This window comes from Amblyomma mixtum, chromosome 4 (assembly GCF_055824585.1).
Source record: "Amblyomma mixtum isolate Tamu chromosome 4, ASM5582458v1, whole genome shotgun sequence".
Classification (NCBI taxonomy): Eukaryota; Metazoa; Arthropoda; class Arachnida; order Ixodida; family Ixodidae; genus Amblyomma; species Amblyomma mixtum.
The window spans coordinates 10,644,419-10,660,817 of record NC_143015.1 but is presented as its reverse complement, the minus strand read 5'-3'; the positions used below and the strand labels follow the sequence as shown (position 1 = coordinate 10,660,817).

The following is a 16,399-nucleotide window of genomic DNA, read 5'->3' as shown; positions in this document are numbered from 1 at the left end:
ATTTCTTTTTATCCATAATTCCATCTTTAATTCCTCGCAATACGTACCCAAAGTTAATCATTAGCTTGGCCCCAAAAGGTTATCCACTAGCTTGGTACCAATTTGCCTTCTTTGGGCTCTCCTCACTGAACCCTGGCCAGTCCCCCGTCGTGGGTATGTGCCATGCCACCAAGGCAACAACAACAACAACAACAACAACAGCTTCGTCGAAGCACCTGGCGCACGAAGCAGCAGCAGCGCCTTAACCTTGACTGACCGAGTCAGAGCAAGTGCAGCAGAGGCTGGAGAGGCACTTCCTGCGAGACAGCACCCTCGAGTTGGTGCACCACAGCGAGAGCCATGCCCAAGCGCACCGCCGAAACGATTGGATTCGGCAACGTCGCTCTAGGCGACGAGGTGCCGAACGCTGCACGCAGTGGACTCACGACCGGCTCTGACTTGGAAGCCTTCAGGGGTGGTCGGGGCATCATGACGTCGCGGAGGTGTCCCCTGCCCCGTCGTCGCAGCGTCCGTGAGCTGATTCGTCTTCGATGGAAGTCTTGGCGGCCCGTGGCCCGGAACGCAATCAAGGATGACGTCTCCGCCGGAGCGTCTTCATCCGCGGCGCGTGACCAGCGAGGGCTTCGAACGGGAGACGAGGTATGGAACAGGTCGTGGCTGCTGTCGATAAGTCTATAAGTTAGGCAATTGCTGCTTGCGTTGGCTACGTTGTCTGTGCTCATACGGACGAGAGGCCGGCTCAAGGTTTGGTTGGTTTATGGGGTTTAACGTCTCAAAGCGACCTAGGCTATGAGAGACGCCGTAGTGACGGGCTCCGGAAATTTCCACCACCTGAGGTTCTTCAACGTGCACTGACATCACAGTGTAGACAGGCCTCTAGAATATCGCCTCCATCGATATTCGACCGCCACAGCCGGGATCGAACCCGCGTCTTTCGGGCTAGCAGCCGAGCACTATAACCACTGAGCCACCGCGGCGGCTCAAGAGGCATTACGAACGCCCTGCAAGTTACACGTGCGCTATGGACGATACAATGTTCGAGAAAACTTCGCTTCATGCACTGCCGATGCCGTACGCATGTGATGCAGACAAGCTTGCATTTCTAACCGCGAAGAACTCGTCGTTTACACAGCCTGCCGTAGTGTGCAAAATGCGTTCACGTGCCGTCGAACGAAAAAATTCAGGGGGCACTTTGGCTCTTTAAAGTGCTGCAAGGCGAAAGCGTTTCCTGGCCACTGTTTGTTTTTATTTACTTTTTGATTTTTCATATTTTGTTTTCCATTTATTTTTTGCTCCTTTTCTTAATTTTATTGTTTTTATTTTTATTTTCACATCTTATCTTTATTTTGTTTTTATTTTTGTTTATTTTCTTAATTTTATTGTTTACTTTCCTTTTCTTGACTTTACTCCTTTTATTTTATTTATGAAGCCCATGCATTCACTAGATGCGCCTTTATTCATGCTGGAACCTTGAGCCTTTTAAGCAGTGAAGCCGAAAGGCGGAAGAATCTGCCGACACGGCTGCCGACGCGTCTGCTAACGACAGCATGAGGCATTAAAGGCTTTCGCCTTAATACACGACCTAGGATTGCTTTCATGCTATAGGCCGAAAAACATGACATTTCAGCAGAGGCTTCGCGTGCAGTGTACGAATGCCCTTTCTCTGAAGTCTGGAGCCCAAGAGAGAGAGAGAGAGAAACTCTTTAATGAAATACAGAGAATTTAGCCGGCGTTTAAAAATCGCTGGCATGCTACTCTGCGTAGGGAGGGGAATTAGGGAGATAAAGACAGAAGGAGAGCAGTGTGGAAGAAGTAAAAAAAAACGAAGATAAAATGCGGCCATGAAATGGATACCAAGGATGCAACGGCGAGTATTGATGTAACCTATCGAATGACGGAGTGCATAGTCCAACAAATGGGCTGACGAAGTTCACTGCATGAACAATGCATGCAGGTAACGTGCCAGTGAATTTAGAGCTTATCGAGATCTCCAGTGTCTTTTAAATATGTAAATAGAAAGTTCATTGCAAGTCTCTGTTGCCTAAGGCAGGCTAAGAAGTTTGTTTTCGAGTCATGATTCGTGGCTTGTCATGCATCGCCAGCATTCTTAATCTTTTGAAGGTGAGGGGAACTTGTCTGCTCGCTTCTCTAAAAGTGCACGGTTGCTAGAAGAACCCCACTAGATGGCTTAGAAGCAAACCCCTTCTGGGCTCTACTTTTATTGCGAAAGCAATATTGCTAGCACTTTTCTGCCATCGGTGGAGGTCGTTCCTTCGCTGTCACGTGGCACGACCACGTGACAGCGTGACGTCACGACTAGAGGAGAGCAGAGGCCCCAACTCGTCTCTTCGACCGTAGTCGTTCCTTCGCTCGGCGCGGCGGCTACCACGTGACGGCCTCCTCGGCTCGACGCGTGAGGGCGCTCGCTAGGAGAGGATAAACGGGGTGCCGCAGGCGCGCTCCGCTTAGTCATGTCTGAGGAGTTGTACAAGGCGTCGCTGGAGCGACGTGCTGCGCGCAAACGCCGGCGCCGTGCCGAGGAGACAGAAGAAAGGCAAGAGCGGTTGGCTAAGCAACGCGCCTATGCCGCAGAATGGCGAGCCCGGCGGCGTTCTACAAGTTCTCTTTCTTTCACTCGCAACAACAAGGCATCGCGCCGAACGGGTGGTGGCGTTCCTCCCTTCCTTTACGGTGCGGTTAGGGTGTCCACCGAGATGACAGAGAATTACTGCGCCATTTCCTTTCCTCAAAAAGCCGGTAGCCACGCGTGACCTGCAGACGCGGCGCACTGCGTTCCTTCAGTTGGAGGCGCTGCGCGCTTTCGCAACCCACCAGGCTTAACCAAAGCTAAGCCACCGCCAATTTTTTACAAAGGGTGTGCATCTACAGTGCTCGCGGAGCTACTTAATCTATTCCACCTAGTGCGCTGAGTTTTATTGCGAAAGCAATACTACTTGCACTTTCACGCCTTTGCCGTGCCGCGGCGGTGACCACCAAAGCAATACTACTTGCACTTTCATGCCTTTGCCGTGCCGCGGCGGTGGCCACCATTGACCTTCATTTGACCTTGATTGCATTAGATTGGATTAGATTAGATTGGACTGTACTGGATTGGATTGGATTAGATTAGTTTAGATTAGATTAATTACATTGGAGTGGATTGGATTGGATGAGATGGGATTGGATTGGATTGTATTACCGATGCATCACCACAAGTCTAACCACAAGCAGCACCACCAGCTACACTACCAGCTGTACCATGGCCTAGGTATGGATATTGCTTTCGCAATTACCGGGCTTAACCAAGCTAAGCCACAGCGAATTTTTTTATTTCTTGTAGTATTCGCAATCAGCGTCGTGAGTGGTCAAGCCGAAATATAGCACATCTGTAGTGCTACCGGTCGTGTATTCGTATGCCTGTTTGCCAAAAATTCAGGGGGGCACTTTGTTGACCTAAAGTGCGGTGAGGCGAAAGCCGTAAGCGCAGTGTTGCTACTTGTGTCACTGATATGTGGGTAAGATGTTAAGCTTCGCCTCTGAGAGTGGAACGCGACAGCGTCTTGCAACGCTGCCAGGGAGTCCACAAAACGTCGTCGCCCGTTCGGCTCTGCGCCTTGCTCCACGGTAAATTGGTTTTTGAGGAAAGGAAATGTATCTGCCTCGCATATGTCGGTGGACACCTGAACCTCACCGTAAGGAAATGGAGGAAGATGGGAATGAACGAAGACGCCGTATTAGCTAGACGCGCCTTTGTTCATTCCAAACCATCGAGCTGGCATGGCGGAGTGGTTAGCGTGCTCGTCTCGTACTCCTGAGACCCTGGTTCGATTCCCCAACTCGACAAATTTCCTACTCGGTTTTATTTATTTATGTGGTCAGACTAGAAAGGTTAATTAGGCTAATTGGTTTTTACCATTGTTCTTATGCCATCCATCATGTCCTGTCACTCACCTGTCAAGTGATGGAACTCTAGAATGTTCGACACAATGTATGAAACGTTGAGCTATTAATGATGGTTAATGATAGTTAAGCATGACGCTGATTTCGTGATACTAGTTAATGTATGGTTAGTGATAGTTAGCGTGAGCGTAACTAGTGCGTGATTAATTAGTGTTGGTTAAGGTACAGGCGCAGTGCACAGTCCCTTAACTACTACTAATTACCAATTAGTCATTTAGTCATTAAGTACAATGATATAATCAAGAAATCACTTAATGTCATGTTCCGATGTCTCGATTGCACCCGACTATCGATTGGCTATTGATTGGCATATGCCCATATCAGGCATGCATCCGAAACACGGACACATTTGCTAACACGTTTGGTCACGACCAGGGTTGCCAGATTGGGCTATTAATAGCCAAATTGGGCTACTTTTCGTCCCAGTTGGCGTCAGAAATTTCGTTTTGGCTATGTGGCTACTTTTGGGCTACATCTTTTTTATTCGTGAAAAAAAAGTTAAAGTAGTTATAACGTGCTCTGTTACAATAACGAAGGGACAGAAATAAAAGGCATGTTGGAATCAAAATGCAGGCTATAGCAGGCTAAAGAAATTGAGTGCGTCTGCTACAAAATGACAATTTGTAAACGCTGTGTTCGGGAAAACTTGTGTGTGTCAGGCGGCCAAGGGTCATGGCCTTTCGATTTCTTTTATAAAGAGTAGACACTACGTGAAAGTTGAACCCAGGAAACACTTCACGGCCTATAGATTCCACTTAATTCGCGAACTAACGCCACCCGCGCCCGCGCGCCACCGAACATAGACTGTTGCCGTCAGCACACGTGAGCGTTCTCCCCATTGACGGTTCACCACGGGTGACCATGGTACCAGAATAGAGGTAAAACACGAAGAGAACTTAAGTCTCCATACGTGGTGCGAATGCGTAAGCATTAAATGCTACTGTTTCGCTTCTTTTGCGTGGTTTCGTGATCCTCACATATTAACCGTTAACCGTAGACGTGGCCTAGTGGTTTGGGCGTCCGCTTCGGCTACGGTAGGTGGCTGGTTGAAAACCCACCGCCAGGCATGTTCTTTTCTTGTATTGTTTATTCTGGTTCTGCGGACACATTTTGCTCAAGATACGCATGAGGCAAGTAATGCTTACGCATTAATAAGGTATTCTCCTGTTTCTTCCTAATCTCGTGGTGGACACAGCAAGCGCGCCATTCTCAAGAGCCTACGCTTTTTCTGCAGCCTCAAGCGGCACACGTGCAGCCCTCGAGATTCATTGAGAGCTACGCGAGAGCGCAGTGTCCGTTGCGTAATCCGCGTGCACTCATGCGGTGCCATGGCGTCATCCTTTGGCGCGGCGCGGAACCCACTGTAACAACGAGGACGGCGGAAGTTAGTGGCATGACATGGCATTAGATCCGTCGTTACGAGAACTTTAATCAGAATGGGCAAGTTGGCTATGTACATCCGGAACTACAAAAAGAAATGGAAAAAGGAGCCGGAGTTCAAGGGTAAAATGTTTTTCTCATTATTGTGAACGTACTGTTAGACTGAAGATGAAATCGACATAGATTATTATCTAATGGCACATATCCTTAATTTATTCTGAGCTCATGCATATCGTAGAATGTAGCTTCAAGAAGGCGCATGCTAGGTGCTTTGAGGTGACGCTCTCAGCGAGAACCTTTCTCTTAATGCATAAAATTGAATGGTGAGGCTGCGTAAGTATACAGCAAGGTATTTTCACTGTCGATGTGTGTAATGTGCGCGCGGACATTTAAAAGGTGAAATATTTATAAACTAGAGCTGCGATTGCGTTATATAGCGCCGCCGTTCTTTTCCGCGTGCAGACTGGCTGTCGTAGCCCGCCTCAGGTGATATGGCCTACTGCCGCGCATGAAAAGTGGAACTGCGGCCCCATCTTCAGGACCTGGCTAGCGCACCTGGTTAGTCGCACTGGTTAGCTCGCATGAGGGATGCGAAACGTAACAACGGAAAGAACAGGCCGTGGGCACCACCTCAGACGGAAGAGAAATCTGCGGGAAAGAAATCTAATATGTAAATATTCTTGCCGAAAATTAATTTAATATGCTTAAGAAATGTCGTCCTAAAAAACTAATATTTTTGGCTACTTTTGGGCTACGCAAAATTTTCGCTTTTGGCTGCGTTTGGGCTACTACGCAGGCCAATTTGGCTACCAGAGGCCGGAGCCATCTGGCAACCCTGGTCACGACAGTATATATGAGGCATTAAAGACTTTCGCCTTAAAATGCAGCTGGTGTAGGAAGAGGTGGCAGCACCACGCAGCTGGCAGCCGTTTCAGCCTAACGGTTACCAGCACTCACAGCAGGCAACGTTCGCATCGTTGTCGTGCAGTAGTGGGAGTCAAGTTGTGGATCAGCAACGTTTCTTGGTCACCATTTGGTGGGCGATTTATGATAGTAACCTTATCGATCATTTTTTGTTGCGGAAGAAACACTACGCTAGGTGTGAGCAATTTCGCGTAGCCCCGGAGAGCCCCAACTGCGCATGCGCGAGGAGCGAGTGACGTCACATGGCGCACATGGAGCGCAGCGCGCAGCCTACTCTCATCACCCCACGTACCTATAAGCACGGTTCAAGCGTCCACTGACCCAGGGAGCCATTATGCGCACTTCCTTTCCTTCCCTTTCCTTCCTTTCCTTTCCTTTCCTTCCTTCCTTTCCTTGGGGGAAATTTCGACCCCAGGTGGTCGAAGTTTCCGGAGCCCTTCACTACGGCGTCTCTCATAGCCTCAGTCGCTTTGGGACGTTAAACCCCAATAAACCAAACCAAACCTTTCCTTAAAATGATCGCAGTGTAAAGTGTTGACAACGCCAATGAACACAACGAACGCCGACGACCTAACCAACGCAAGCAGCACACACGTGTCACTACCGCCACGCAGTTAAGGAACGATTAAGGAACGATTAAGGATGCCATTTTACGCCCTTGTTTGGAAGGCAACCACATCGACGAAAAGGCGGGAGGTGAAGTGACCGTATCATCGGCACAGTGCAGTCGTGTATGCTTTACGAGGTCTGTTAGAAAAGTATCCGACTTTTTTTTTTTTTTTTGCGAACACCTGATGGATATGAAACAAGCGCGCTTACAGCAGCCGACCTTGAACCCTCGTGCGCATGAACGAATTTTTTCCCGCCTGCCGATAGCGTCAGTGGCTGGGAAGCAGCGTTTGAGTGAGGCAGTGCGCAGTGCTCTCGTCGGTTTTTTGTTGCAAGGAAAATGGCGGAGCGAGAGGAGCAGCGCTACTACCTCAAATTTTGCCAGAAACTTGGCGATAGCCAAGTTTCTGGCAAAATGTTCGAAAAATGTTCGAAAAATGTTCGAAAAATTCGAAATGTTCAGACGGCTTTCGGTGATGATGCTATGAGCAGCACACAGATTAAGCAGTGGTGCAACTGGTTTAAACACAGCCGCACATCGGTGGAGAGCGAGCCACGCTCCGGTCGGCCATCAACATGCCGAAATGACCAGGTAATTGCCGAAGTGAACGCTATGGTGATGCGGGACTGTTGTGTGACTATCCGAGAAATTGCGGGAGAGGTGGACATCAGCAATTTTTCTGCACATTCCATTATCACCGAAGATTTGGCCACCGAAGAGTGGCAGCGAAATTCGAGCCGAAGCTGCTGACGGTGGAGAAAAGGCAGCTTCGTGTTGAAGTCTCACAGGAGATGCTGGATTCCACAAACAGTTATCCTGACTTCACCGACGCCGTAATCACTAGTGACGAGTCTTGGGTGTACGGGTACGACCCGGAAACCAAATCCCAGTCGTCACAGAGGACGCATTCCACGTCACCAAGACCAGAGAAGGCCCGCCAAGTGCGCAGCAATGTCAAAGTGATGCTGACTGCTTTTTTGACTCCCTCTGTGTGGCACACCACGAGTACGCACCCCACAGGGTCAAAGAATGACTAAATAGTACTACAGGGGTGTCCTCCATCGCCTACGTGGTGCTGTGCGGCGCAAGAGACCGGAATTGAGATCAGCAAGAAATTGGCGCATCCCTCGCGGCATTGCTCCTGCACATTCCTCGCATTTGATTCAGACTTTTCTGGCGAAAAACCAGACTCCTGTAGTTCAACAGGCTCCTTACTCTCCTGATATGTCCCCCTACGACTTCTGGCTGTTTCCTAAAATGAAGAGGCCATTGAAAGGAGCGCCATTTCAGAAAAGAAAGGACATTATGGCTGCAACGACAGCAGAGCTAAATTCCTTTCCGAAAAGGGCCTTTTCGGAATACTTCCAACAATAGCAGCACCGCTGGGAGATGTATATGGAGCCCCAAGGAGACTATCTTGAAGGTTATCAGGTTTCTAACGCTCCAGTTATGCCAGTTTTTTTTTCTTCGGCCAAAGGTCGGATACTTTTTGTTGTGTCCCCTTATTGCTTTTGTGTGTGTGCGCCCCCGCGTCCTCCTCCTAACGACCACTCAATCCTCCTCCTAACGACCACTCGCATCCTCCGCCTAACGACCGCTTGCCCCTCGTCGCACGCTGTCGCCGGATGCCCCCCCATGGTGCGCCCCCGCACCCTCCTCCTGTTCTGGGAAGCCACTCCCTGCCGTGGACGCTTCTCCACTCCCTCCTTTCTTCGGGCGGCCAGTTCGGCTCCTGCCTCGGTCGACGCTGGTCGCACCCTCATCGGCTTTAAATAAACGAAGTCTTAAAGTACCGTGTGCGTCTTTCGCTGCATTCAACACAGCGACCGGACACGACAGTGGCGACGAGAAAGTGGATTCGACCCGCGCTACGCAACGCTATTGACAAGCCATGGCTACGCGAGGGTTTCCCAATCAGATACCAGAATTCAACGGCTCATCGTGGTCATCGTGGGTTGGACGCCTTTAGTTCTACTTTGAAGCTAACAACATCACAGACCCAGCCTTGAAGAGGGCCAACCTGCTGACGCTGTGCGGGGAGCAGACCTACGATACTGTCTGCGCCCTTATTCAGCCAAGCACACCAGCGGCAGTGTCTTACGACGACATCGTAAAAGCGCTGCAAAAGCACTACGACCCAAGGCCATCCGAGGTCTACAGCCGGGCTCGCTTCCAACGACGAGATCAACTGGGAGGAGAAACTGTGAGCGCCTACGTAGCCGCGCTCAAGAAGCTCGCTGCCGACTGCAATTTTGGAACGCTGTCGACAACAGCTACCGGGCAGGAGGGAGACGCAGCTTCTTCTGCTAACACCACCATGCTTCCCTTGGACGTGATGTTACGCGACAGATTTGTGTGCGGACTGAGTGACGAGTCACTGCAGCAGCGCCTGTTCGCTGAGAAGGACCTCACATTCAGCAAAGCTTACGACATCGCCGTTCGAGCGGAGAGCGCCGGTCACCAGCAGAGAGGGATTCGCCGGAACACCGAGCCGGTACACCAGACAAGCAACCAGGTGCGCAAGCCTTCTGTTGTTGTAAAATCGGTCAAAAAGGCACAACGCTGCTGGCGGTGTGACGACCAACACAACCCCCAGGGATGTCGATTCCAGTCAGCCACGTGTAATTTTTGCCACAAGCGAGGGCATATCGAAAGAGCATGCATTACGAAACGGAGACTTGCCAAGATAAAGTCACCTTCCCAGCCTAATCACAGCGTCAACGCCTCAGAGAATACGCCGCTATCTGATCTCCATGGAACAACATCAGCAACACCATCTGTGTTGTACGACCTGAACACCATGAATCTCGGCACGCGACCGAAGATTTTTACAGAAGTAAGCGTACATCACCAGCTGATTAAGTTCGAGGTGGACTCCGGCGCAGCCTGTACTCTGATCAGTGAGGACACGTTCCGAACTTCATGGCCATCTGACGCACCCGCCCTGCAACAAGACGACACGCACCTGCGAACGTGGTCAGGACAGAATCTGCCACTATTGGGCTCTGCCAACGTGCAGGTTAACTACAACGGCCAGACCCATACGCTACCTCTGCTTGTTGTGAAGGGCACAGGATCAAGCCTTCTAGGGAGAAATTGGTTTTCTCCACTAGGCGTGATGAAATGGGAGTAAACATCAAAACGCCGATGCGCTAAGCCGTCTGCCACTAGACGCAACTGTTGACGAACCATTTCCACCAGGAGACGTTCTGATGTTCGAAGCACTGCCAGAACCTCCGCTTACAGCAGGCACAGTTGCAGCATCTACGCAGAAGTGCGCAGCTCTCCGGCTAGTTTACACAGCTGTTCAACAAGGCAACGTGCATAAACTCAAAGGGGACAACTTCGACGCTTACCGCAGGCGAGCTACAGAGTTGAGCACCCATCGCGGCTGCATCATATTTGGGTCCCGAGTGGTGATGCCGAGAGAACTACGCGCACAAGCTATGTCTCTCATCCACGCCGGACATCGGGGCATCGTTGCAATGAAAAAGTGTGCCAGAAGCTACATGTGGTGGCCTGGCATTGACAACGACATCGAAACAGTGGTGCGAGAATGCAAGCCTTGCCAGAGCAGCCGGAGCGCCCCGCCGAAAGCTCCTGTCCCAGAATGGGAAAAGCCAGACACACCATGGCACACACTGCACATTGATTTTGCAGGACCAATTGAGGGCTGCACTTTCCTTGTGGTCGTAGATGCCTACACAAAGTGGCTTGAGATAAGGCAAATGGGACAGACGACTTCGGCAGCAGTCATTGACAACCTCCGATCACTATTTGCAACGTTCGGCCTGCCGCGCAAGGTAGTGTCGGACAACGGAACACCGTTTGTGTCTGCGGAGATCCTCAAGTTTTATCGCGACAACGGGATCTCATCAGTTACATCGGCCCCCTACCACCCAGCGACAAACGGACAAGCCGAGCGCTACGTAGCCGAGCTAAAACGCGCCCTTGAAAGAGATCAGACAGGCTCGCTGCAGCGCCGCCTTGCGCGCTTTCTCTTCAAGCAGCACACGACGGTTCAGAGCACAACAGGCGAGACCCCCTCGAAAATGATGTTCGAGCGTGAAATGCGAACCCAGCTCACAGCCATCCTCCCCGAGCCAAAGGCAGAGACGTTCCGGGAAGAAAAAGCAATTCCGCGCTGCGGCACGCTTAATGAGGGGCAGCGCGTCCTCGCCCGACAGTTTCTGAAAAAGCCACGCTGGGAGGAAGCTACAATTGTCAGACGCATAGGCCTGCGCTCTTGGCTCGTCAACATACATGGCACAGTAGCACGCCGACATCTCAACCAGCTGCGTAGATTTACGACGCCGTCTGAGAGCTGTCCGCCAGCGGAGAGAACACGTGCACCGTCTTCCCACATAGCCTGGCACCTCTTCCCGGAAGAAGAGACTTCGCCCAGGACAGACCCAGGAGACACAGCGAACAACAGCCAGCCTACAAGTGTTTCTCCCCCGAGCGCACAAAGCCAGCGCGCCTCCACGCGTGAGCGCCGACCCCCTGCACGATACCAGGCAACTTTCTAAGGGGGAAGGAAGTGTTGTGTCCCCTTATTGCTTTTGTGTGTGTGCGCCCCCGCGTCCTCCTCCTAACGACCACTCAATCCTCCTCCTAACGACCACTCGCATCCTCCTCCTAACGACCGCTTGCCCCTCGTCGCACGCTGTCGCCGGATGCCCCCCCATGGTGCGCCCCCGCACCCTCCTCCTGTTCTGGGAAGCCACTCCCTGCCGTGGACGCTTCTCCACTCCCTCCTTTCTTCGGGCGGCCAGTTCGGCTCCTGCCTCGGTCGACGCTGGTCGCACCCTCATCGGCTTTAAATAAACGAAGTCTTAAAGTACCGTGTGCGTCTTTCGCTGCATTCAACACAGCGACCGGACACGACACTTTTCTAACAGACCTCGTATATTCGAAACGGAGTTGCCGACTATAGGGACGCTGTTGGCATGCCTCGGAACGCGGAAATCTTGTGATGTCCACATAAGCATTCTGTTTTTGTTGAATGAGCACTTTACAGTCCAGGACAGGGAATGGTTATTCCTGGACTACTTTTCGAATTTCACCAGCATTTTTAGAGCTCGGAAGAGAGGATCCCAAAAGCGTGTAGCCTTTTGATTCCCATTAAGCCCGCCTTTAGCAAAACGCGTAGGGTGGAATTAAGAGAAGGGTGCTGGGAGGGGTAACCGCTTCCCTTCTCCTTTTCCAAAGCGGGAAATTATCTAAAGGGTAAAATCGCTCTATGCCCCATTATCTGTGGAAATATGTTTCTAGAAATGCTTTGTGGAAATAGGATCATACCCTCCCAATTTGCCCCTTCGCCCCATTACTATATTTGAAATTTTGGACAAACAGTCTGAATGAGGTAACTATAGTCGTATACAACTTAGGTATGCAGTGAAGCTCCGCCAACATTCAGGACCGCCGCACAGAATTCCTTCACGACAAAAAAGTAGTGGGTTGTCAAAATTTTTCTTGTTACCTAGGTAAGTAGCTAATCACAAAAAAATTATCAAGGTCTAGAATCCGGATACCTGGCTTCTGTAATAAAGTCTCAACATTAAAGAGCTGATTTTGTTGTCTGTTCAAATGCAGGACGCCTCGGGCCGTGTCATTAACAGCTTTTTTTTTAAAAGTTGTATCCTAGTATAAAGTGTGTGTGCAAATAGTAACTGTCAAAGCCAAATCGAATACGAATATAATTGATAAAAACTGAATAGAATATGAACCGAATGGTGATAGGACCTAATCGAATACGATCCGAATATTACAAATATTCGCTACAAGTGCCATTAATCGTACGAAACCAACAATCGTGCGAAAGTGCTAACGGCAGTTGCGGTACGGCTCTATAACTAGTGGAGTACCCATAGCTGCCCATGGATGCAAAACTGATCTCCACTGAGGGGTACACTGCACGAAGCCAGTACAATAACTGACCAACATGTTATTACACATATAGCAAAATTACCTTTTGCTACTCATGACAGCACCACAGCTCAGTAGATGAGAGGAGCTGGAGCAACGTTTGCCCCATGACCTCCGCGATCGGGCGTCAAAGCAGGGTGTGCTAAACATGCCTGAGCCCTGCTTTGTCACCCAATCTTGGAGGCCATGTATGAGCATTATGAAACCGCGAATCGAATGGATCATGTCGAACTCTGCCTCCCGCGCAGAAAGATGGCGGCAGAGCGCTGTGAGGCGTAGGAGTGGGCCCTTCTGCTGAAACAGTCGACGAAGAAAACTACGTCTTGCCTTGTTTCTCCTTCATGGCAATTATTTGAAAATTATTCGAAAAATTCTGAATTTTCTCGGCTCTTTTATTATTTTTTTTATTTATTTCATACTGCAGATCATCTTACAGATCCAAGCAGAAAAAATAAATGTTGGATAACACAGATACACGGGCAACAAGTAAAATAAAAAGAAAAACTAAAAATAAAAATGCATGCAGGATGACTATGCGCTTACATTTTATTGTGTCAAAGAATTCAAGTCACTGATGGTACGCGGGAAAAAGGAAAATTTAAAAGTGTCAGTTCTAGCAAAGTACGGGGTAAGTGAACCGGGATGATGGTGACGTGTAATGCGCATAGCTGAAAACGATAAATAGGGTGCAGGATCAAGGGCCAGTTTGTTATTTATGAGAAAGGAAAGAAATCCTCGCCGAATATTTTTTCTTCTTACATCAAGAGGTTGGATACGGTTAGATTTAATTAGCTCAGACGGAGAATCAAAAGGTGAAAATTTAGAATAAACAAAACTTATGGCTTTTCTTTGGATTATTTCAATTTTCTTAATATTTGTATTAGTATAACGATCCCACACCACGCATGCATATTCGAGCTTAGGCCTGATTAGTGAGTTAAACGCGAGAAGTTTAACCTGAGGGGGAGCTTAGGAAAGTTTATTTCTTAAAAAAAATTGGGGGCTTATCAAGGTTAAGCCCAGTGGATGCGAAGCATGTTAAGCAGCTGCCTCAGTGTGAATGGGGCTAAGTAACGGAGACGTGGTTTTAGGTTAATCGTCGTACTTTATTCTTTGCAGCCCGACAAACACACTCTTATGGTCCGTAAATGCATGACTCTTGGTTTGCACGTCACTTATTCTGTATTGTCTTTGAGCATTTCTACACAACACCAAGTCTAAACTGTTTCCCCACTGATTCGTTTTGCATTCCTATTAACGTCCTTAGCGTTTGGAGGCATCTTGACCGCATACATGCCCGGCGCAAAGACGCTGGCGCGGTTGCGGGCACAGAGACTGACGCGACGGCGGGCGCGCGCCGCTTCATCCCTGGCGTGACGTCACATATCACGTGATGCAGCGATGGTGGCGCCGCCGCCGCGTCGCGCGCGACGGCGCGAACCGAAGCGTGGAGGCCTCCGCCGGGCGACGTCCGACGGCGCGATATGTGGCCCCATCTGCAGCCGGTGTGACGTCATCACGTGACGTCACATCATGTGATCTCACTTCAAGGTCAATGGTGGCCACCGCCGGGCGTCGCGCGGAGGCCCGAAACCTAGGTTAATATGCTTCGCATAAAAACAGAGTTTGCGAAAGGCGGACGAACAGATATTTTCCACATGTGAATTCCAGGACAGATTGTTAGCTAATGTTACACCCAGGTATTTAAATATTTAAATAATCTTGAACATGCGCTATTTGATTCATTCGACGAACCAAATAGGAAGATATTCGATTAGTTCCAAGCTCTGATCAGACAGGGCAGAACATAATTTGAGACGTTTTAAATAAATCAGATAATGTGCCTCGCACGCACCACTACTCTATCGCGGGCGCTCTGATGAGGCAGTGAAGATTAACGCTTTTCGTTTTTCTCGCACGCAGGATCACGGCGCTCTTGAAGTGTTCGCTCGCCAGGCAAACCGCAGTCCAAGCCTGTGGATTGAGGTGGTCCTGCTAGCACCGACACTCGAAGACATCGTCACTGCAGTCATCTATCTGATAGTTACGCAGTGGATTCGCGCCCAGCACAGCGATTTTTTCCGGGCCACTTCACCAAGGCTGCACAGCGACCACACGGATCTACCCCTTTCACCTGGCTGCGACAATGCGGCGTGCCAGAAGTACAGGGTTGGCATAGAATCTTCCCTCAGCTGGCCTAAAGACCCATGCGAAAACTTCTACACATTTGTGTGTGACGGCTGGAGGCAGCACCACCCCCATATGGTCTCCAGTGTGGGGCTGAAGTCCGAGACGCGGGAAGCACTGACCCTCAGCGTGGGGCTTCGCGTCGTCACCGAGCTAGGCTGGATGGCACAGCGGGAATTCGCTGACGCCGCACTTCAACTCTTTGGTCTTCCTTGGTCATCGCACACCCGCCGCTGCCTAGCGGAGGTTGAAAGCAGAACTGGCGTGGCCTGGTTCAGCCTTTTCTCCAAAGATCTAGGAGCCGGCAGTCTGATTCAAGATAACCGGAATATTCAGCTTGGTGTCGCGATGACCAACAGCGGTGTTATGCTCCACATGACCGCCTGGAAGGAGACCTCTCAGTTGGACGTCTATCTTGCCAGCGTACTGCCAGAGCTCACCCCCGGGACTAGCTTTTTCAACAGCTGGGTGAAACTGATGAAAGTTCAGTGGAGGCTGCAGCAGCATGACCTCAGCAACATCGTGAAGCCCAGGTCCGTGCTGAGCCACAAATGGAGCGTGCATGGCGCACTAATAGCCTCCGAAGAGTGCTTCGCGTTCCCTCTGTACCATCCGGACCTGCCGCCGGCTGTCGACTACGGCGTTGCAGGGAGGCTGCTTGCAGGTGAAGTTCTCAGGCAACATTTCTACGCGCCCCCTGAAGAGCAGCAGGAAGTGGCTCGTTACTGCTTCGTCACTGTCGCCGACGAGACTGACGATGCTCTGCAGGAGTGGTCCCCGCATTACGTAGGCACAAAAGCCCTTCTAGCCGCCTTAGACCTACAGGCTTGGCTTAATCCGACGCTCCCGTGACACTCATTCAGCGAAATCGAGCCTTATGGAAGACAGGCTTTTTTTCGTGGCTTCCTGCTACGCCCTCTGCTCAAGCGGAAACCACATGGGCGAGTTCTACGGTGATGCGGAGCAGCGTTGCAACGTCGCCGCCAGGGCACTTGTGGAGTTCAGGAGAGCCCTCCAGTGTTAGGGTTATTGGGTTTAGGCGCTGACGCTGTCTTTTATTTTTTTCGCCGCGGGCAGCTTTTTGGTGTTTTTGCACTAATGCACACGCTGATTTTTCTTTTTTTTGAAGCGAAAAGCTTCACTAGGCTAGTCAACACTGGATGTCGCGTGAACCGAAGAGTTTTGCACGTAGTAGACCTTTAGGGCTGGGAAACTTCTGCAGTTTGGTGTACGCGCATGAATTGCCTTGTGGACACGTGCGCTGCCCCGTCGACACGTGTGCGTGTGAATGCTTCAGGTGAAGTGGGCAGCGGTCGTCGGGGGTATTCCGCCCACGTACGGGAGCTTCTCGCTCTCCCAACGCGTTCTGCATGTGAAGTCTGTGGCGGTTTCCTCGCGTATGAAATGAAG

General features: G+C 50.4%; 1 protein-coding gene across 1 annotated transcript; it reads left to right on the top strand.

The window, feature by feature from the left end:
- Positions 1-206: 206 nt before the first annotated feature.
- LOC149345678 (uncharacterized) lies at positions 207-16,399 on the top strand. The gene is made up of 2 exons (XM_089585274.1): positions 207-639; positions 14,726-16,399. Exons 1-2 carry the CDS (start codon positions 340-342, stop codon positions 15,839-15,841), a joined length of 1,416 nt encoding a protein of 471 aa, XP_089441400.1. The 5' UTR covers positions 207-339; the 3' UTR covers positions 15,842-16,399.

Coding starts and splice junctions, on each gene's coding strand:
- LOC149345678 (XM_089585274.1), top strand. CDS start 340: ATGCCCAAGCGCACCGCCGAAACGATTGGATTCGGCAACGTCGCTCTA. Junction 640..14,725: donor GGCTTCGAACGGGAGACGAG/GTATGGAACAGG, acceptor TCTCGCACGCAG/GATCACGGCGCTCTTGAAGT.